This window comes from Gopherus flavomarginatus, chromosome 2 (genome assembly GCF_025201925.1).
Source record: "Gopherus flavomarginatus isolate rGopFla2 chromosome 2, rGopFla2.mat.asm, whole genome shotgun sequence".
In the NCBI taxonomy this organism is placed as follows: Eukaryota; Metazoa; Chordata; order Testudines; family Testudinidae; genus Gopherus; species Gopherus flavomarginatus.
Genome location: NC_066618.1, coordinates 8,421,135 through 8,444,200, shown reverse-complemented (window position 1 = coordinate 8,444,200; position 23,066 = coordinate 8,421,135). Strand labels below are relative to the sequence as shown.

Here is a 23,066-nt window from a genome sequence, read left to right as displayed (position 1 = left end):
AAATCAAGAGCAGATGTTTTTCTAGTAGATCTGCTCTAGGAATTATTTTGGGGGGTTTTATGGCCTCCGTTATACAGGAGGCAAGACAAGGTGATTCCAAGACTGGAAGGGATCATTGTGATCTATGAATAATACTAGTGCAAGTTTCAGGAAACATTTTATTTGACAAATATTTCTTTATGATTCTGAGGTGATCAAATAAACAGCAAGACATAAAAACATGAAATAGTTAAGAGATTTTATTCTAATAGCTTTAATTACAGTGCTTGTTTGTCAAAATGAAAACTGAAACAAGTATACAAAACAGTTTGATTACTAATTGTGTATTGAAAGCAGACAGGTTTCCGCAACACTAAACAAACCAGTTCTCATAGTTCCTCAAGTTTAATGTTTTCAACAGCTCCAGCTTCTTCAGTGTTTATCAAAATACAAAAGAAAAAAGTAAAGAGATCTTTTTCTGATGGCAAATCTGAACCTTGCAGTATGAGGGATGCCTAGGGTTTTCACACATATACAGATATGGGATTGTTCCAAAATGGGATTGAATACTTCTAGAATGGAATGACTCTCCAGACTCTCATGCTTTTTTCTAGACACTATACCTAGATGTTTGGTGACTTTTTCATGGTATTTCTTATTTACGTACAGTACTTTCTGACTATAGAGCTTAGGACTGATGTAGGCTGTGCCTTCTGTGGAAAGGTTTTGCCTTCTGGAGTGGTTTACACACAAGTAAAGTACAAAACACTTCACATAGAATGTTAACAGGTTAAAAATGTGAACCTCCCAGAAATTATTGAAGTCTGATAGAAGATCACAATATCAACCGTATCTGAAGCAAAATACAGTGGTTTAAGTTGTATGAATAAATTTGCAAACTGCTTTAAACCAGTTCAAACAAACCTTTGAACACACATGCTATGAACTACAGAAAGATCCAGAGATCTCGCAGTTACATGGATCTGTATTTTAATCAGATGAAGCTTGCTTTCATTTCTGCTTTGCCGTGTCAAAAGAATTAAGAAATCACTGGTATTCAAACTGGAATCACAGAAATTATGTCCAACATACTACTTATGTGTTCAAGTGTTTTACTTTTCTGTAGCTATTTAAAAAATAGAGTTCAGGTTAAAAACCAACCACCAAAATGGATCTCACCACAGATCTCACAACCCAACAGGGACAATCTTCAGCTCTATTGCACATTGACTACTGGCAACCCATATGTTAATCCACTTAAATCCCTTCCCAGTACTAAACAGTGAGTTGATTCTTTACAATAAAAAAGCTGAGTAATATTGCATAGGAGTACCAGAAACTGCCTCATTGGAAACAAAAACTATTTACATTAAATAAGAAACCTAACTGTTTTCAGGCTTGTACTTGCCACATTTACAGCATGGTGCAATACATACTGTGACAAAAGTAATGAAAACAGCTTCCGGCACTCAATACCACAAAGTAGCACAGTTTGCCACATTAGAGTAAAGCGAAGGGCGAAGAGGAGGAAATAAAAGGGAGGGGTGGAAAAAGAGGGAAGAGGAAGTTTTATGGTTTCATTTCTGGTTTCGGAGCTGATTGGACAACCAGTCCAGTCCTTCATAGAGCCCATCTCCACTAGTGGCACAGGTTGCCTGGATATACCAGTTCCTGTGACGAAGAGAATGGAGTCCAAGTTTGTCTGTAATTTCTGCTGCATTCATTGCATTAGGGAGGTCCTGAATGAGGGAAAACAAGGAAGTCATTTTCCACTTAGAAATCCTTTACATATTCCAGTTAAAGTGTTCACATACGAGAAGGTACGAAACCAAGAATAACTACCTCCTTAAATGAACACAGAAGTATTTGCATAACACCTCAGTATGTAACTATCCTGACTAAAAGTGAGTTTTCAGAAAAAAGGATTTATTTCATCCTATGAATGAAACTGCCCCTGAAGAAAAAGGAAACTGATAATGGAGAACTGAAATGCAGAATTCATTCTATCAAATGGAAAAGCAAGGATATCTAAAGATTTACCTTTTTAGTTAAAATTTAACTGCTAATTTAATTTAGCAATTTTTAAGAATTTAAATTACACCTTTGAAAATCTCTGCTCTCAGGTTAAGATTCTGCTTTCTCTAAGCTGTCAATTCAAAGTAACGGCTTTCTGTTTAATCTTTTAACTTTGGTAATGTGCTTTTTAAAAAAGGGAATCTTACAGTCAGGGATTAAATTAAAAAAAGTGGTGGAACGCTATTCAAGCGGTCTGCAATTCTATAATTGCTGGATGCTTCTGCCAAGAGATCAGCAGCAAAATGGTTAATGTCATTTAAACTCACTAAGATTCAGAATTAACATGCACTGAGAAGATAGTTCACACTTCAGGGTTACTGTTTCAGGTTACCTGGGAGATCTCACAACGTCAGCTACCATTTATTCAGAAGGTTCTCTTCAAAGTTGAGGAAATGAGATTTTTCTGAAAAAACTTAAAGTGCCGTTCTGAAGAGCAGGTACATAAATAGCACTCTTAACAGCTCTGCTCCCTGCCTACCTTCAGTTTTAACAATGACGACTTATTGCTTTTAATAGCTGTAGCCAGTAAAGCTGAGTCAGCTGAATTCTATTCTTATACACAGAAAAGTTAATTAGTTGCATGTGTTCAAATCTGCAATACAGTTACATGAGTTTTAAGGAGGACCTAATCTGGACCAAGCCAAGCAAGCACTACAGGTGGTGATGTATGAGACAGAAAATCCAGCCAGACTGAGTTTATGGGGAGTTTGCCGAGCTTGCCACTCAAAAACAAAAAAAATGTTTTTGTAGAAGGGATACCACAAAGGCAGTCAACCGACAGAATTTTTGTACCTATTACAAGAGACACCTAAATTTACCATAACTTGGGGGTCCCCAACACAGTGCCCGAGGGTGCCATGACACCCGCCAGGCACCTATGTGTGCCCACGTACTGGCCGGTGGATAAGCATCTGCTGAAATGCCGACGAAAAGCATCATCATCAAGAGGTGTTGCTGCCAAAATGCCGCTGAAAAGCGGCGTCACTGCCGAAATACAGGTGATTTTCAGCAGGATTTCAGCAGTGACGCCTCTTGACATTGCCGCTTCTTGGTGGCATTTCGGCGGATGCTTGTTCGCCAGCCATGGTTCTCGTCATGTGGCGCCTGGCACCCTGAAAAGGTTGGGGACCACTGTCATAACCGACGCATTAGATAAGCTATCTCCAGTTTATTGCATGCTTTGGCAGTGTTTATTTATAGTCAGTTTCCTGACTGCCTGGGGAAACCCAGACAGATACAATAGCAGAAAACACTTTTAAATTAACTTAAATTCAAGTTGGCAGCATTCTTTACTAGCAAGCTGAGAATCTGATATGGAAATCAGTGAGACAAATAAAAACCTATGATTTCACTTCAATGGAGTCAGTTTTCAGAGAAAAAACTTAAAATTTTGCTGTAGCCAATGGAGCTACAGATCAGTCAATATGGCATTCTGCTGAGTACCCTTTCAGTCTCTCACTAAGGAATGTTGAAGACTGTCATACTGCAGTGTACTAAACATTTTTGCGCAACTATTTCATGACTTCAGATTTTTTTTTTATAGAAGCCTTTAAGATCACTTGCTAACGCATACCTGTTTGTTAGCAAACACTAATAAGACAGCATCTCTCAGCTCATCTTCAGCCAACATTCTCATAAGCTCTTCTCTGGCCTCATTCACTCGTTCTCTGTCATTACTGTCAACCACAAAAATCAAACCTATAAAACAAAAACAATCATTACTAAAAAAAATTAGCTTCACACCAGAAATTCTCCTTTAAAAAAAATCCCCGTTTTTTCTGGTGGGCAGAGGGTAGGGGCAGGGGAACAATCAAGGCTAAAGCTGTAGTATTTTGAAGTTTTAACAGAAGATAAGCAAACAGCTTATCAATACATACCACTCCACGTATCATCTCTGGCTACTACAATATCTTTTGTTTGAGATAATGACAAATCCAAACAAATGCTGACTATGCATAGATTTCCTCCCAATTTTGGGCCAAGAACAAATTTCAAATTATATACACACAGAACTAAAACCACAAAAATATTTTCAAATAGTGTAAGTTCTCTTAAAGAATTGGTATAGGGCAGGAGAGTTGCTATAAGACTTATTTGACATGTTTTAACATCAATTCCTCTAGTTATCTGATGTCCCTGACTCATGGTTCTATGTTAGCTCTGTAGTAGATGACAAGCACTTAAAAAAGAGCCTATTTTCCTATACTCTCTCCATTAGTTTGAAAGCAGATTTTCAACTCTTGCAGAGGAAACAATTCGGAACTCTGGTTTTGACAGGTAAGCAGCAGAGCTGATTTTCAAGTGTTTTAAAGGGGCAACTGTTGTCATTTTTGCATCTACATTAATCTAATTTGGGAATTGAAACAAACACACTGAAGATTTGATTGGTACCCACTTACCAAACGCTTGAATGGACCGTTTGATGCTTTGGCTTATGTTTTCATGTAGCAAGCAATTCAGGAAAAAAGTTTAACATATGCACAAGTTTCTTTAACACAGACAGTCATTTAACAGAGGACTCACCTTGTGTATTCTGGAAATAATGGCGCCAGAGAGGTCTGATCTTATCCTGACCACCTACATCCCATACTGTGAAGCTAATGTTCTTGTATTCTACTGTTTCTACATTGAAACCTGAAATAGAAATGGTGACAAAAACATTGATCAAGCAGGAAAATACATACTACGGTCTCCAATTCATGCTTGGAAGTTAATCATAAAAAAGATAAGTATATGAAGTTGAATTTAGATGCTGTAATTTCACACTTTTCCTCTCAAGACCTCAATATGGTTAAGACTTATTTCTCTTACCTTCTGAAGTCCCCTAAAAATATACAGTAATGAGTGTCTATGACTGGCTCCTCAACTGAAACTTCTGCAGCTGGAACTGTAAGAGGAACTAAAAGGACTTCTAAATATATTCCTTAGTACCTTATCTTCAGATTTTACTGATTTGATTCTAACCTCTGACCATTCCATCTCCCCAGAAGAGCCACTCTGTTTTTCCACCTCTACCCCCCAAAATACTTCATGTTCATGGTGCCCTTCGCAAAGAAAAGTGAAGACAGACTTCCCCACCTATCAAGAGCTGCTCCACACCGTGGCCAGAAGGAATGAAGTTAAAAGCGGTCATATGCTAAGTTCTCTATAAGCAGCGCAGCCACACAGCAGGCTATCAAGGGCCATGCAGGTGTGCAACCAAAGGTGCCTCTCCCCTGGCTCACTGCAGTGAGATAGGGCCAGGAGGATTCCTTCCCCCACACCACAGCCCCAGAGCAGCTGCACCCCCAACCCTCATCCCCAACCAGAGCCCCCACTCCCTATCCCTCTACCCCAGCCCCCTCATCCCCAGCCCTCGTCCCTGCCCCCCTGCATCCCAACCTTCTGCTTCCCCCATACTCTGAACCCCTCAGCCCTTCCATCGCCACACATCACCTCATATTGGTGCACGTAACAAAATATATTGTGCACAGTGATGTAAAAAATTAGAAGGAACATTGGTCATATGTTCTCTTCTCCTCTCCGGCTTAAAGAGGTAGTGCTTCCACCCCAACCCATCAGAGGCAAACTGTCACTAGAGCCAAGTCAGGATGCAGCACGGCAACTGAGCCATGAAACCAGCAAAGCATGTGACTAACTAAAGACACGGATGTGAACAATGTGTCACAGGGACCAGAATCTCAAAAAGTTTAAAAAAAGCAAGCAAAGTGTAAATATCTTACCTATAGTAGGGATAGTAGTTACTATTTCACCAAGTTTAAGTTTGTACAAAATAGTGGTCTTTCCTGCAGCATCCAGACCAACCATAAGAATACGCATTTCTTTTTTGCCAAAAAGGCCTTTGAAGAGGTTAGCAAAAATATTTCCCATGCTTGAAACAAGGTGTCCCCTCACTGGCCAATGAAATCTAGAGAGAAGAAATTTGAGACAATTAAAAGATCATAATGGTTATACTGGGTCAGACCAATGATCCATTTGGCTCTTCTAACAGTGGCAGGTGCGGGATGCTTCAGAGGGAATGAACAGAACAGGGCAGTAACTGGGTTGGGTTAGGGCTGTGTCCCTAACAATCTTCGCTAGTAGCCACTGATGGACCAATCCTCCATGAACGTATTCTTTTCAGAACCCAGTTACATTTTTGGCCTTCACAACATCCCCAGGCAATGAGTTCCACAGGTTAATTGTGAAGTGTGTGAAGAAGTACTGCCTTATGTTTTTTTAAAAATCTGCTGCATATTTATTTCATTGGGCGATCCTTGATTCGTGTGTTCTGTGAAAGGGTAACTAACACTTCCTAATTCACTTTCTCTCCCCCATTTGTGACTGTATAAACCTCTATCACAGTGGTTCTCAAACTTTTATACTGGTGATCCCTTTCGCATAGCAAGCCTCTGAGTGCAACTCCCCTCTTATAAATTGAGCACATTTTTATATATTTAACACCATTATAAAAGCTGAAGGAAAAGCAGGATTTGGGGTGGAGGATGACAATTTGTGACCACCCCCATGAAATAACCTCGTGACGCCCCCGAGGGGTCCCGACCCCCAGTTTGAGAACCTCTGCTCTATCATAATCCCCTCAGTTATCTCTTTTCTGAGATAAACAGTCCATGTTTTTAATCTCTCCTCACATACAAGCAAATCGTGTGTTGCCCTTCTCCATACTTTTTCCATTCTAACACCCTCAAAGGATTCTAACAGATTGGTGAGAGAATTTCCCTTTACACAAGCCACACTGACTCTTCTCCAGCATACTGAGTCCATTTTTGTGTCAGACAATTTTGTTCTTTACTCTATTTTCAACCAGTTTGACTGGTACTGAAGTTATGCTTACCACCTTGTAATCGCCAGGATTGTCTCTGGAGCCTCTTAAAAATTTGCATTATGTTAGCTATCCTCCAGTCATCTGGTACAGAGGCTGATTTACACAACAGGTTACATACCACAATTAGTAATTCTGCAGTTTCATATTTGAGTTTCTTCAGAACTCTTGGGTGAATCCCATCTGCTCTTATGTACAAGTTACTGCACGTATAACTACTGACAACATTCTTCATAGTAACACGGGCTAAGAAAAGCTATAAACTAGCAGCTGAACACATTCTAAGAAAGCTGTAAGGAGCTTACGGTATATTTCAGGATTTTAAAATGCACTAGATACAGATTAGTGGGTTTTTAAAATTGTTTTGCCTCAATATGGAAAATTCAAGCACTTTGACAAATGGGGGAAAAGGTAGTCCTAATTATAAGATAGCTACCGTAAGTACTCCTGAATCTTTTGTTAGTATGCTTACACAATGTCTTTCAATTACTGACATTCAGCATCACCATCCTTCTCCAGTACTGAAAAGTTATTGGAAAGCTAATCATTAATTTTTAGTGAAAGAAAACACTGAAGTGTACCTATGATTTATCAACATGAACAACACATTTGACTATTTCATCTCGCCCCAACGCTTTGTGTGGGTTACTCATAGCACATATATTACCTCAAAATGATAAATATACCATTCACTCTAAGCTGGCTAGAAGATAAGACCTGAGCCTTTACTTTTTTTTTTTTTTTTTTAAACACACTAACATTATCCTGTTTATTAAACAAAAAAGCAGGAATAGAGAAATCCCATGACACAGCCCACCATGTTTCCTTGCTCTTTAACAGTTTCTTCCCTCACCGGTGGATTGATTTATAAGAGGAAGACAATTTGCAGCGCGATCATATTGGCTGAGGCTTTGCTAAACACCAAACCTGCATCTTTGACACATTCTTCTCAAAAGTGGATCAACTGATTTTATTGAAACTTTCAATGAGATATCACTGACTGTTGGTTGAGATTGGGTATGCAAAAATATCAGTCAAAAGGACACCACCATCACTTTCTCAATCACTCTAGTCTAATCCTTTCTATACATGAGTGAGTACTGAGGTTGGGATGAAAGTTGAAGACCAAAAAATAGCTCAGAATTTGAGTCTTTAGGATTTGAGGAAAATAGTGCTCAAACTGTTAAAATACAAGACTAATTTTTAATAGATACCTGCTTTTCTACTTTTAAGTCTTGACCCACAGGGTTACATTTTTAGCAAAACCTTTGCAGTTCACCTTTGTATCTGACATACAGCTACACTTCCATTAAAGGTACATTATGTTGCCATCAGCAAATTCAGTATTACATTCTAAGGATATGCAGTGTTGTAGCTGTGCAGGTCCCAGGATATTGGCAAGACAAGGTGGCTGAAGTAATATCTTTTATTGGAGCAACCCTGTCTCTCACCAACAGAAGTTGGTTCAATAAAAGATATTACCATGTCATTCTAAGGATAGGGATTATTGCCGTTTACGGCAATAAATTTTTTTTAACGAATATCACTTTATGTTAGCATTCAACTGAAAGCTACATCCAAGAGAAATTTGACCAGAGAGAAGGGGTAAGAACTTAAAGGCATTTAAAAACAAAAGCTTAATGTTTTTATGTTCCTTAACCAGTAGATGGTGACACTGCATTACACTGAATTGCTAGCATAATTCACTTTGTTACTGTTTTGCCTAGAAACTGAGGTCTCAAATGTACACTGATATATACAGAGATGACCATCACTAACAGAAAAGTTGAGAAACGTAAAATTAAATTTTAGAACAAAAAAAGACAGCAGGAATATATAGTCAGAAACTGCATGATTTTTAGAGGATTTCTGTTTACTACAATAAGCCAAATTCTTTATATAATATGATGTGTTCTTTGTTAACACATTACCAATGAATCAGTCATCTGAAAGTTTATTGCACATGTGCAGTAGGCAAGTGAGACTTATGATTGTCCCTTGAATTTAAGAAAGTTTTAAGACAGTCCATGTCCCAGAACACATCTTTCTTTTGATAACTAAAACATGTCAGTTACTACACTTCCCTACCCCCAAAATACTTAGCAATGAGTAATGCAGAGAGAGAAAAATCAGAATCTACCTTGAGTTGTTCAGCAATGTGTTAACAGTATAGTTTCGCTGCAAAACTCATTGAAGGTTCTCAGCAATTAATGTTCTTAAAAATAATGTTCTAATCTATATATTTAACCAAACTTTTAAAAATAATTGTGGAATTACTGAATATTACTGAAGCCAATATATAAATATTTGAATTTAGACTAAATATGACTCAGTGTAGCGGCCAAGAAAGATCTGCACATGCCAGTGCCTTCTGTCAAAGGGATCCTTATTATTCTCAGCATGATCAAGAAGCTACCACTCTCGTTTACATTAGCATAGGCACAGTGTTATGCTTCTGATGCACCAATGTCCATGTTTTGCTTATTCCATGAATAGGAGACTTCAGTCTCGAGGGCTGTCATTCTGGAATCTTTCACCAACATTTAATTCACTTAAGTTTAAAAAGGTGTGGCATGGAAATTGTCTTTAGTGTTGGTTTTACTTCCAGTTAAAGTTTGTTTTACTGTCATTGTTAAAAAGAGATGCTTTCTCTTAAGAAAACTTAATGCTGCTTTCATATTCCTATAGAGCCAAAACACTGGGCTATCAGAGAGAACGGAAGCTCAACTTATGAATGCTGTATCAAACAGAAAGATTGCGGCATGACTCATTTGCAAAGGAATGCATTTCCTTCTTTCTAGAGCCCCTATTTCCTCAAAAGACTGTCACGAGTCTTCCAGACAAGAACAGGAGATGCCTCCTTGCGCAGCAGACGCTGCCAATCCTTATTTGGCGAGAGGGGAGTGAAGGACAGGAAGTGCTCCACTGGGCACCAGTATGCTGCCTCCACAGCAGCTCCCTATACCAGATTATATAAGAAAATAAAGTCCAAGTCTCCTCTTTTTTTTTTCTTTTAAAAAGAGATTTATAACCACAGCCCCATTGGAGGTCTGAGTACGACCACTATTAGGCTACTTTACAAGCCCTGTAAAAAGTTAAGAGTAAATTTTAAAAAGACATTTTACACGTTTAAAGGCATGTAACTCAATTTAGGTTATGACTATCTTGACAGTAGCCATTTAAAATTTGATACTCAGTTAACATGTAGTTGAGATTCTCAACATCTTCCCATGCCTCAAAAGAGGCATAAAATCCGTGCTTGTCTTACAGTAAGAAGTTTCTATGTTTACACTTGCATTCCATTGCTACTTCCCCTCCACAAACTAGAGAGACATAGCAGGATTTTCCTTGAATCCTTTCCATGGCAGATAAGTTTGTGCTCCCCATTTAAGCCTAAATTAAAACTATCATCTTCCTCATTAGTTTTATGACATCCACCTTTCTATTCAACTTCAGATTTTTACACTTTCTGCTATGTCTCCATTTTAAATGATCTTAGCTCTTCTCAGATACAATGTATCCTTTACTACACTTGTTATCCAGTTCTGTATCTAGTCCAATATTCTCTATAGCAGCACCCAAACAGTACCCAATACTTGAGACGATACAAGGATGGAAACTGTACTACAGCTGTAAGAGTCAGAACTTGAAACATTTATTAGGTACCCATCTCACAGAAGCAAGACTTACCAGTAGCAATGCTCTAGTGCAGTGGTCCCCAACGTGGTGCCTGTGGGCACCATGGCGCTCGCCAGGGCATTTATGTGTGCCCGCCTAGTGCTCAGCAGGGGAAAGAAGCCACGGCCCTGCGCCTGCTGGGGACAGAATTAATGCTGCAGGCGCCAGTGTTCTTGGTCCCCGGCAGAAGCAGGGCCCCGCCTAGTGTCCAGCAGAGGAGAGAATTTGGAGCCCCGCGCCTGCTGGGGACAGAGTACTCCGGGGCTGCAGGCACCAGTGTTCTCTTTCCTCACGGCTTTTCTCCGGCTTCTCTCTTGATTCATATATTATGTAATATTAAATGATTTTTTTGTATTATTTAATGTACAAATACAAAATAAGTCTTGAAAAATTGTTGGTGCTCGCCACACTATTCTGAAAACATGAATGTGCTACTGGTCACAAAAAGGTTGGGGACCACTGCTCTAGTGAGAAACCCAGCTGCAAACCTGAGTTAATTATGCAATTCCTGGTGCTATTCGTGGACCCTGCTTGGGGACTCTTCTGTATTTGTCTCTGGCTAGGTGTCAGATAAAACTTACCCCCTACCATGGCTGCTGGATGGAGGGAAGCTTCTATTATTTTACCCCTCTTCCAGTCTCCAATTCCTTTTCTGTCTCCTTCCAATCAGCATAACTTGCATTCTGTCACCACCCCATAATCTCGCTCTTTTTTTAAGACTAGTTTGTGCTATTTTTACACATTCTCTTACATTAACAATAGTATTCAGTCATGCCTTCTGTATCTTCACATGTCTGTATAGTGCAAAGTATAACAGGAACTTACTAATCACGACTGGGGCATCTCGCACTACTGTAATATAAACAGTGTCTTCTAGTTCTTTCCCCTAGCACATCTACTTATGAAGATCACCAGCCTAATTATTAACACTGAAAATTTCTGAATAGTTATTCTCCACTCCATATGGAGAGACCTTTACTTTTCATGGGCCTTTTTGAGTATGTTCACACTGCAATTAAACAGCCCTGCAGCCTGAGCTTCATGAGCCAGAGTCAGCTGACATGGGCCCGCCACACACATTTACAGTGTAGACATACCAGTGTTTTCTCATTCTCTTGCCTGTTCCAGATGTCTGGACATGTGCCATTATGTGTCTTACCTGAGAAAAGGCAAACTATACTAGAGTGAGAGTCTTAACTACCCAATATATGGTCTATTCTTAAATAAAGAATCTTCCTCTACTCAAGTTACTAGAGACCCCAAATATTACTACTGTTGGCTGTATGACAGTCCAGATGAAGATAGTCTGGCGGTCTCAGGGTACGTCCAGACTACCCGCCGTATCGGCGGGTTAAAATCAATTGCTCGGGGATCGATATATCGCGTCTAATCTAGACGCGATATATCGATCCCCGAGCGCGCTTATATCGATTCCGGAACTCCATCAACCCCAACGGAGTTCCGGAATCGACACGGAGAGCCGCGAACATCGATCCCGCACCGTCTGGGCGGGTGAGTAATCCGATCTTAGATATTCGACTTCAGCTACGTTATTCACGTAGCTGAAGTTGCGTATCTAAGATCGATTTCCCCCCCCTAGTGTGGACCAGCCCTCAGTCTAGTTCCCAGTGCTATCAGATCTAAGCTGGTAATTAAGCTTAGAGGATTCAGGTGCTAGTATCTCATTTTCTCAACTCTAAGGTTCAGATCTGAGAGGGAATGCTATGACACCAGTGCACAGGTATAACGAGCACAAGTAGTTCAGCTGGGGCTTGTCTACATGACAAAAGCTACCTTAATATGGTTTATCCTTGTCTTTATATGCAGCCAAACCATATTCAGCACCACCCATTGTCAGCAACAGGTAGTTTTGCATTATAGGCAAGTCCCATCTGGCATCCCCAAAAGAGATACTAGAGAATGAACAGATTCTATTTTCTTATCACCTGTAAGGGAGGGTCCTCCAGGTCAGGGTTGGACAGATTGAGCTGCTGCTAAATGTGCCAACGGCGTTTTGTAGACACGATTTCAGCCTCCCTGGATGTCAATCTAGTACCATTCACCAGCTCTGAATATTCCAAAACACCCCTTGCTGCTCTTACTCCTGTTTTGTTGCTTCTCATTAGGCCGAGCCCTGGACTACACTGCAAACATATGTTGGTGGAACTATATCCCTCAGGTGAAAACCCACACCTGAGTGGAACAGTTATACTGACCAAACCACTGGGGCAGACAAAACTCTTAATGGGAGGGCTTCTCCCATCGACTTAGCTATTGCCACTCAGGGATGTGGAGTGCCTACGTCAAAAGGAGAAGCTTTTCTGTCAGCATAGGTAGAGCCTTCACTAAGCGCTACAGTGGCAGCTGCATCGCTGCGTGGTTGTAAGCGTAGACAAGCCCCGAGCACTACAGAGCACACCCTTACTCTGATATTGCATTCTATAGCACCTCCCATAAGGTTTGCACAGTGGTAGAAACCTGTTATTCAGGTTCAGTTAAGACCTTGTGTGTCATTGGTAAGCAATAAGAGGAACAAAGACTCATTTCTGGATAAGACTCTGCAAATTTATACCAGGAAGTGGAAGATCTCAAACTACAGGTAAATTTCTAGCAACTGATGTATCTTAAACTCACAGCAAAGTTAAAATTAGAGTCAATGAGTCTTATACTAATGCTTTTACTATGCAGGATTCATTGTAGACGTTTGCTCAAGTGGCAAGGCACCACAGACAAGTGGCTTTAAACATTACACAATCTAAAATAAAAGATGTGACTAAAATTTACATAGTTAGTAGTGATCTATACTTCTGCATCCATACCAGCTTTAATGACATTTTATTTTACTTGCATGCCTTTAGAAATTCAGTATGTTCCTCCTTTTCCTGCTCACATGCTGTCCAATAGTTGTTGAATAAAGCCAGTCTACTAATTTTAATTCAAACTATACTGTAAATCAGCCAAGAAAGGTGCATATTTGTACTGATGTTTTAACTAGGATTTAAGATCTTTGAAAACTAGAATGCAATTTTTTAGTCCAGGGGCGGACAGCCTGAGAAGGAGCCAGAATTTACCAATGTACATTTCCAAATAGCCACAGTAATACGTCAGCAAGTCCCCCTCCCTGAGGCTTCCACCCATCGGCAGCACCGATCAGCGCCTCCCCCTCACTCCCAATCACCATTTTTGTGGCATCCAGAATGCTCTGTGGGGGGAGGAGCGAGGGCATGGCAGGCTCAGGGAGGGAGGGCCTATCGCAGAGCCAAGGGTTGAGCAGTGAGCACCCCCTGGCACATTGGAAAGTTGGTGCCTGTAGCACCAGCCCTGGGGTCAGTGCCTATACAAGGAGCTGCATATTAACTTCTGACAAGCCGAATGTGGCTCCAGAGCCACAGGTTGGCCACCCCGTTTTAGTCTTTCATGGCACAATTCCATTTGGCCATGTACAACTGATTCAACTTCTTTATCGACTGAAAAAAAAGCAATTAAGATGTAAGCCGCCATCTCCTGCAACTGTACACTGTTTTAACTAAAAGATATTGTAGAATGCTCTAAGGCAACAGAGTGGGGAAAAACCTGTACATCCAACATTCTTCTGCCATTTTCACAATTTAAGGAGTAGAATGTTGATGCAATACAAGTATATTTACATCTGTGCTCCTCCATAACAGCACTCACATTGAGCTTCAGCAGCAATTAAACTGGTGTTCACTGTTTCAAACCATTGCAAGAAAAGCTACTGGGCAGGAGCATAAGCATCTTGCTCACAAACTCTTCTACTACAGATGACATCCAACACTGAAAAGATGGAAATGCACTGCTAGCAAATAAGACTGACTGCAGAAAAGCTTAATTCCTTACTTCAGAGTACAAGCATGTCACGGGAGGGGTGGTAAATACATTGGAGGGTAGGGACAGGATACAGAGGGGCCTAGACAAATTAGAGGATTGGGCCAAAAGAAACCTGATGAGGTTCAACAAGGACAAATTCAGAGTCCTGCACTTAGGACGGAAGAATCCCAGGCACTGTTACAGACTAGGGACAGAATGGCTAGGAAGCAGTTCTGCAGAAAAGGACATAGGGGTTACAGTGGACGAGAAGCTGGATATGAGTCAACAGTGTGCCCTTCCTGCCAAGAAGGCTAACGGCATTTTGGGCTGCATAAGTAGGGGTATTGTCAGCAGATCGATCGACATGATCATTCCCCTCTATTCAACTTTGGTGAGGCCCCATCTGGAGTACTGTGTCCAGTTTTGGGCCCCACACTACAAGGAGGGTGTGGAAAAATTGGAAAGAGTCCAGTGGAGGGCAACAAAAATGATTAGGGGGCCGGAGCACATGACTTATGAGGAGATGCTGAGGGAACTGGGATTGTTTAGTCTGCAGAAGAGAAGAATGAGGGGGGATTTGATAACTGCTTTCAACTACCTGAAAGGGGGTTCCAAAGAGGATGGATCTAGACTGTTCTCAGTGGTACCAGATGACAGAACAAGGAGTAATGGTCTCAAGTTGCAGTGGGGGAGGTTTAGGTTGGACGTTAGGAAAAACTGTTTCAGTAGGAGGGTGGTGAAGCACTGGAATGGGTTACCTAGGGAGGTGGTGAATCTCCATCCTTAGAGGTTTTTAAGGTCAGGCTTGACAAAGCCCTGGCTGGGATGATTTAGTTGGGAATTGGTCCTGCTCTGAGCAGGGGGTTGGACTAGATGACCTCCTGAGGTCCCTTCCAACCCTGATATTCGATGTCTGTTAAAAAGTGAAAGCATCTGTAAGGAAGGCATTCTGAAGACTTGTAAAGCCTTTAGCCAGCACTAGCAGTTTCAGCTGTTTTTCCTTCAGCTTTTTTTTTCAATAGCTACAACTCGTAAAGAGTATCATTAATGTACATACACATTCTTGTGCACCACAACATGCTATTTACAATGTAACTAGTCAAAATGCCTTCTTTGTATTAAAAAACTGACCACCTTGAAACCACAGCACTACTGGTCTGAAATGTAATATTAAACTTGTGATTTCAGATATGTATTTAAAATATTGTTCACAGCAGTCCTTTTCTCCATCCCCAACTGCCTATATTAGCTTTCTTGTCAATATAACCAAAATGTAATTATAGAAACTGCTTCTTGTGTCCAAATGTTTTGCCAGCTACTTATATGCTTAATGGGCATGAATGACATGCTTATGAATCAATTCCCCTCCTCCCCCTATTAAAAAAACATCAAAGGCACTCTTCCTCATTGAAGACTAAGTAAAATTTGTATTTCCATAGACTTCTACAAAGTGCTAACAAATGAACAGAGTGAGGAAAAACAAAATCAAAGAAAAATAGTTTTACTCAACTTCTTTAGTTTTCCTTGCTGTGGCTTGTAAGAATAGTAGACAAAATATTTAGAACAAAGAGCAATTTTGAAGTTAGCACTATGCCTTTGACCTGTAAAGTACTGTTTAGATGTTGGGTCATTTCTACCTTTCACAGGGATAAACTATCTTAGAAGTTTTAGTGGCAATGTAATCTAGCAGCATAGTATTTCACACCTGAAATGGATATAGCCAGTTAAACATACCTGCCTGCTTTCTTTTGTACTTGAAGAATCTGTTTCCTTGCAGCTTAAAAATGTTCTACTGCAGCAAATTTTAAAAATAGCTCTTGATCAGAATACTGTCAAAGATGTAACTAAACTGACTCCATAGATGACTATTCAACAACAGTTATACCCAACGATTAGTAGAGGTTTACTGGCCTTTCATCTATGAAGCAAAGGATGAAAGACAGCTAAATAGGAAGTAGTTGTAGTCAACTCAAAGAATTCTTTGAAGCTGGAATTATAGTTTTTGATTTCTAATTTTTTCTACTGAAATCAAGACTGCTACTTTCAAGATACTATTTACAAGACTAAAATTAAGCATAAATTTTAGATCAGTTTCTCTCAAACTGGGGTTGCTGCTTGTGTAGGGAAAGCCCCTGGTGGGCTGGGCTGGTTCGCTTACCTGCCCCAGTTGATTGCAGCTCCCATTGGCTGTGGTTCACCGCTGCAGGCTAATGGGGACTGCTGGAAGCGGCGGTCAGTAAGTCCCTCGGCTCACAATGCTTCCAGCAGCCCCCATTGGCCTGGAGCAGCAAACTGCTGCCACTGTGAGCTGTGATCAACTGGACCTGCGGACGGGGCAGGTAAACAAACTGGCCCGGCCTGCCAGGGGCTTTCCCTATACAAGCAGCAACCCCAATTTGAGAGAAACTGTTTTAGATGTAGAAGTCATGTTAATTTTCAGAATTTTTAGTCTAAGTATGTATCATCATCAGGAATCTAACTTTCTATGAAGTCTTATAACTAAAGAGGAGTCATATACAAAGTATTGAAAGATGAGCTGCAAAGCAAGAGATGGTATCATTTAATACTCTCATGATGTATTAAGACTACCTCTACACTCCTCCTCTGCCCTTCCATCAACAACTTGTTACAATATATTAAGCCCCCTTACCGCTTTCTTGGAGGTATTTGGCAAGATCTGTTGTGCATCTTAAATGGTTGATTGCACATAATGCCATAATCAGAGCTGCCACTTTCCCTATCTCCAACTGAAGGGAGTGAGAATGGATGCTGAGTTTGGAAGAAGAAGGCAAAACGTTACAGTATCTTGTTTATTTACTGACCAACATAAGGAAAGCAGAGACCTGACATTCCTGATGTTTCTAATGTAAAATAAATCATTCCTTTTGGAAAGCCAACTGAAAGCTGTCTATAAAGATACGGTGCAGTAAAGGGAATTCTGTCTTTGCTTTAAGAATTCTCTTCTGTGCCCATTTCAAGTTATTCTTCTTCATGGTATCACAAGAGCCATCAAAATGTATTCTCTTCATGCTAAGAGTAACTGAAGATTGATTTAAATGTGGCTTTCATATTCTCCAAGACTTGATGAACAGGGCACTATGAATGAAACTAGATGAAGAGTCATCCAGAGCAGATGATGCCAGTCCCCAGATGGGCTGGATGAAAACATGCATACAGTAAGTTATTTTCAACCAGAAGTCGCATCTAAGCCTTTTCAAAGGAATGCTGCGGGCCACAACTGTTCTCAAATGCTTCTCCAAATGAAGTGAACTTCTCTGCGAAACTGACATAGAAGAGCAGCTAAATATCAGGACCAAATAAATGCAATTGCTGCAGGGGCTGAAGGCGGCTTAGCACCTCTCCAGATCAAGATTATGTTCTTCATTGACAGTATATCTTACTTGCAACTTTGGCCACAGTTTCTCAATTGCTTCTGCAGGAGAATGAAACATGACTCTTAAAGAACATAGTCCACCTAAATCCCATTACATCTCTTCTGTCTGTTACATTCACCTATGTCTACTGAAATTGTAAGTTCTTCTGGGAAGAGACCTTCTTCACACTGTGTGCGCGTACAGTGCTAAGCATAATGGGGCCCGTAGGTGCTACTGTAATAGAAATAAATAGGAGGAACATGTGTATCAACAGTTAGATATTGCCCTAGCGCACTAAAGATTTAGTCATTCCCACAGTAACGCGAACAGAAGTAGATTGCACAATGTTCTAGAACCCATGGAAACAAAAGATGGACCCTTTAACATTTTACTCAAAAGCACATCAGTCTGGGGTTCTTGTTTTCAAGTTCAATCTGATGCATGAGAAGCAGCGACGCACTTCTAAGTTTCAAAAGTAAAACCCTGAACCACATTAAAATATTATGAACAACTGGTGTATCACAAAACAAAGAACAGGGGTAACCCAATAATGTTTATTTAAAAAAACAGGTGAACAATTTAACATATTCCATAGTAATTCAGTGAGTTCTCTCAACTTTTGGCAGTCCACATTTTTTAAGTTTAGAGAGACTCATTTGGATCATAACTTCTGTATCTTCCTTTACAAAAAGGTTGGCAAAAAATGTAAAGGAATTCACTTTACTGGAAGGATTTTGACTACAATCACGAGATTTCTGGGCAGAAGCCTCTTCTATTTTTTAACTTCTGGCTGTCCCCAATTGCCTGAAAGATGATGCCAGGGTTAAGTGTAGTCTGCTACCCAGTCAAGTCACATCTAAAGTAATTTGATCACAGCTGTATCTGCTATTAAAAATGGTGAAACCTAAGAACACTATGCTCAGCCTAACCAGCAGAAAGTGTTGACGACTTCCACTTAAACAGAATGTGGCTCAGACTTAAAATAGCAAAATACTTATACACTTTAAAACTACTACACCTCCACCTCGATATAACGCTGTCCTCGGGAGCCAAAGAAAGTCTTACCGTGTTATAGGTGAAACAGCGTTATATTGAACTTGGTTTGATCTACTGGATCGTGCAGCCCCGCCTCCCCTGCCCTGGAGTGCTGCTTTACTGCGTTGTATCCGAATTTGTATTATTTAAGCGTAGAGGTGTATGTGTCTGACATATTACCCCACCCACTATGAGTTCAACACTATGATTAAATTCACCCTAGATACTGTGAATAAAGTCAAGTTAAAGAATAAATGAAACAAGATTGGTGGTTGACACATGACCAAATCCAAGAGCCAATGCTCAACTGATTGTTTGGATCAAGATCAACATATGAAGAGGAATATTAGAATTGAGACATCAGCAAAAGTAATATAATATATTCACACAATGTTTCCATGTATTAGAAACAAGAAATAAAATTAGATACTTGCAAGCAGCAAGAAAAAATGCTGAATAATGCAGAAAAACAGCTGTTGTAGCAGGAAACTGATTCAAAACTTTTGCCCATCAGGAAAAGGAGAGCATGATAGCTGGGGATAGTGGTAGCTGTAACACCAGCTCTACAGCTTCCACGCTAACAAGGCCTTCAACAGACTGGGAGGGAAAAAAAAAGACACCTGCTTTTTTCATGGAATCTCAATTTTATACAACTATGGCTACATGAGAGCACTTACAGCAGCACAGTGGCACCAATGGAGCTGTGTCACTGTAAGCTCTCTAATGTCACTGCTCTAAGCAGATGGGAGTCTCCCGTTCACTTAACTAACCCACCCCCAATGAATGGCAGTGACTATGTTATCCGGAGCTCTCCTGCTGCCATAGTGCTGACCACATTGGTGCTTAACCAGGCACAAGTTATGTCACTCAGGGGGGTGGCCAATTCACGCCCCTGAGCAACACAACTTGTGTTGACTTAAGCTGTAGTGTAGCCATAAGCTATGTTGACCAAATGTACCCATTGTAAAGAATCCAGAATACTGAAATACTCATGAGAATGACCTACACATGATAAAATATTTTGTAACAGATGATGAAACTAAAGTGTACTACCACTCTGCAACGAAAATATTGTCATCTCAGTGATTTTCTGAGCAGGTTTGATAGGAAGAGAGTCATTTCACTTAACTCACATCCTTCTGAACTCAACCAATCTTGTTGTCAAGATGGGTTTCTTTCCTTCTTCCATGAATGTATGTAATAAGGGTTCTGAGGGGTAATTATGCCCTTAGATGTACCCATGCACCCCTAGTTCCCACAGACAGATTCACATGGGGTAACACACACTGAACAATTCTGATGAGTCACAAAAAGGAAGAGAATCCAGTCTACTCCTAACTCCTAGCTCCAAAGCCTAGGACAACTCTCCATTTTGTCAACACACTCAGCAAGTATGACTCAGACCTACACAAAAGATCTATTGAGTAAGAATGTACCACTTTTATAGTCCCTTTTCAGATAAGAATGCAAAAAAAATAGTACTTTCATATAACTTTATATAAAGGGATTTGCTGATACAGACTGATGTTGAGATGAGTAACAGACACTATATCTGATTCAAGGTTCTTGAATTAAGAACTCATGGCAAATAAGTGGACACCATGATCAGTCAAGCCACCTATTTATGGGCACAACCTAACCTGCACCTAATTTTTAAAATGAGTTTTTTAACCAGTGTCCATTGCTATAGCACCCAAAGCTGCTGAGTTTGTAGAAGTGACATTTGTTTAAACCATCTCTTGGTTTTGCTGCTCTGCCAGAACAGAGGTGTCAGTAAGCATGGCAAATGAAGACAGTCGAGCCAGCCAATGTAAGAGCTTCAAGTCAGGTAAATTTCCTCACCTTTTTATCCAGGGCTACCATTACAATAATGGGTTGGGGGAAGCAGGCAGCTCCCAAGCTTTGCAACAATTATGGGTGCCCAATAGAGGAAATAATGGCACCAAACTAACCCCCTAAATACATTTTCAGAAAATCCCTTTCCTTCCATACCTACAAGCTTAACACTGTACATAATGGTAAAATTTTGAATAGAAAGCCACAAAGAACTAAAGAATATTTGGAGAAAAATTCTAACTCCCTTAAAGGAAGAGAATGATAGGGAATACCCAAATTCAGATAAAAAACTGCCAGGTTATTAGAGTGGCAAAAATAGTAATAGAATTTTTCTGCTATATGACCTTGGACAAATCACTCTAAGTTCTCAATTTCTCATTGGTACAACAGGGATAATAATGCTCTTCAAAGAGGTATTGTGAGGCTCAGTCGTTGCACAGCAAATTATTATCTGAATAGTTAATATTTCAGCTATAGATGAAGCTGATGGAGTCAAAATAAAACTTATGCATACACTCAGCCAACCTGTGGAATTTGCTTTGGTAGGGCAAGTGCCAGTCAAATACTTTGACTGGATGATTTTGTGACAAAACAGTTTTAATGATACTAAAATGGAGTAAAACCAATCATGCCTCATGATCAATGAATTCTTTCATGTAGAGCACTATGCTTCTGGCAAGCTGGATTGTGGGAGGAGGTTACCTTCCTGGAGTATCATATATGGGAGACAGATAAAGGCAAATGGGATTTTATAAGCAAGCCGCTAATCTGTCATAAGCAAGCCATGTACACTGAGTAGGGTGGAAGGCTGATCTCCTGGGTCACCCACCCAAGCAGTTGAGACTGGGAAGAAATTCTGTTCCAGGGTAAAGACAACTCTACTCCTCACCATTTTATCCTATCACACAACCCGACTCAAGCACTAGAAGAATTAAGCAATTATACCCTCAAACCTTTAATGAAGGCACATACTCAGCACACATCCCTGATCACACTCCCAAGACTGGACAGACATTAAATATCTATAGCGAGCCAAGAGTCTGAGGAAGAGGAGAATCCATATGCCTTGGGCCAGCTCTGAGTTACTTGGAGAGGGAGATCTGACCTGACAGCCACCCCCATCCAACTCCCTCACTGAGGGGAAGAGGATGTTGGACCTATAGACCTGCCTGACAGGGCCAAGCTTGGGGAGTTAGGTGCATAGAGCTGACCAGGCCAAGGTGGGGGGTTCTGGGCTGAGGGGGACACAGGTCAGGTGCCTAGGCCGGGTCCAGGCTGGGGGGCGGGGGGGGGAGGGGCCCTAGGCCGGGTCCAGGCTGGGGGGCAGGGGGGGAGGGGCCCTAGGCCGGGTCCAGGCTGGGGGGGCGGGGGGGGGGGGGGAGGGGCCCTAGGCCGGGTCCAGGCTGGGGGGGCGGGGGGGGGAGGGGCCCTAGGCCGGGTCCAGGCTGGGGGGGCGGGGGGGGAGGGGCCCTAGGCCGGGTCCAGGCTGGGGGGGGGGGGAGGGGCCCTAGGCCGGGTCCAGGCTGGGGGGGGGGGAAGGGGCCCTAGGCCGGGTCCAGGCTGGGGGGGGGGGGGGCCTAGGCCGGGCCTGGGGGGGAGAGGGAGGCGGGACTGGAACCCCACCCGGGCAGCGACCGTTTGAATCGCTCGCAGCTCCCCGAGCGTCCCACGCTCCCCAGGGCGGGGCGGCCTGCTGGGCAACACGGGCCCTCGGCAGGGACGCGCCAGGCCGCCCCCGCTGCTCCGGGACACCCAGCAGGCCGGGCCCCGCCGCTCCCCCACCCCCGGGCCCGGCCTCCTGCGCCGAACGGCCCCAGGCCGCCGCGGGGGGCGGGAGGGTGTGGGGCGGGGGCTGGGCCGGCGGCGCGAGGGGAAGGTGCCCGCTTACCCGGCGCTGGCTGCCCCCGGCTCTGGGTCGGCTCCCTCCTGCGCTTCTCTCGCGCTCCCCGCCCAGGCTCACAAGATGGCGGCTGCGGGCAGCCACGTCAGTGCCAGGGCTGCGCGGAGCACGACGGGTAACCGAGGAGGGGACCGGTGGGCGGGGCTCCCGCGGCGCCCAGGTTCGGCGGGCAGACGGGGGCGGGGGGCAGGCGCGACGAGGTGGCGCGCTAGGGGGCGGGGTCGCGGTATCCCCCTCGCGCGCGCCGCGGGGGCGGGGCCGAGAGCCCAGGGAGGCGCGCGCCGGGGGCGGGGCCTGGGAGTAGATGAGGCTTTTTGCTGCGTTCGACCTTTGCCCGCCGGGCGGGGGCGGGATGTGAGCGGGTTGGGCGGCCCGGGGGCGTCCTGGTGGCGAAGCCTCAGGCTCTTGGCGACACGCGTACGCCTCGCATCTGGGGGGGGGGTGACACGAGCACCTTGTGCACCTTGCACCCCTCGTGGTGACACGCACATGGCTTGTGGTGACATACTTGCCTTGTGATAGCACACCCCTTGTGGTG

At 42.4% G+C, this 23,066-nt stretch overlaps 1 protein-coding gene across 1 annotated transcript; it reads right to left on the bottom strand.

Moving 5' to 3' along the window:
* Positions 1–221: 221 nt before the first annotated feature.
* ARF1 (ADP ribosylation factor 1) lies at positions 222–22,631 on the bottom strand. Its single transcript, XM_050942830.1, has 5 exons — positions 22,517–22,631; positions 5,778–5,962; positions 4,579–4,689; positions 3,629–3,753; positions 222–1,718 (listed from the first exon to the last, which is right to left on the bottom strand). Exons 2-5 carry the CDS (start codon positions 5,923–5,925, stop codon positions 1,557–1,559), a joined length of 546 nt encoding a protein of 181 aa, XP_050798787.1. The 5' UTR covers positions 5,926–5,962; positions 22,517–22,631; the 3' UTR covers positions 222–1,556.
* Between the last annotated feature and the right edge of the window lie 435 nt (positions 22,632–23,066).

Excerpts from the sequence above, each read along its gene's own strand:
- ARF1 (XM_050942830.1), bottom strand. The coding sequence starts at position 5,925 with ATGGGAAATATTTTTGCTAACCTCTTCAAAGGCCTTTTTGGCAAAAAA. Across the intron at positions 3,754-4,578 it reads TTATTTCCAGAATACACAAG|GTTTGATTTTTGTGGTTGAC; the intron begins GTGAGTCCTCTG and ends TTTGTTTTATAG. Across the intron at positions 1,719-3,628 it reads TAGTGTTTGCTAACAAACAG|GACCTCCCTAATGCAATGAA; the intron begins GTATGCGTTAGC and ends TCCCTCATTCAG.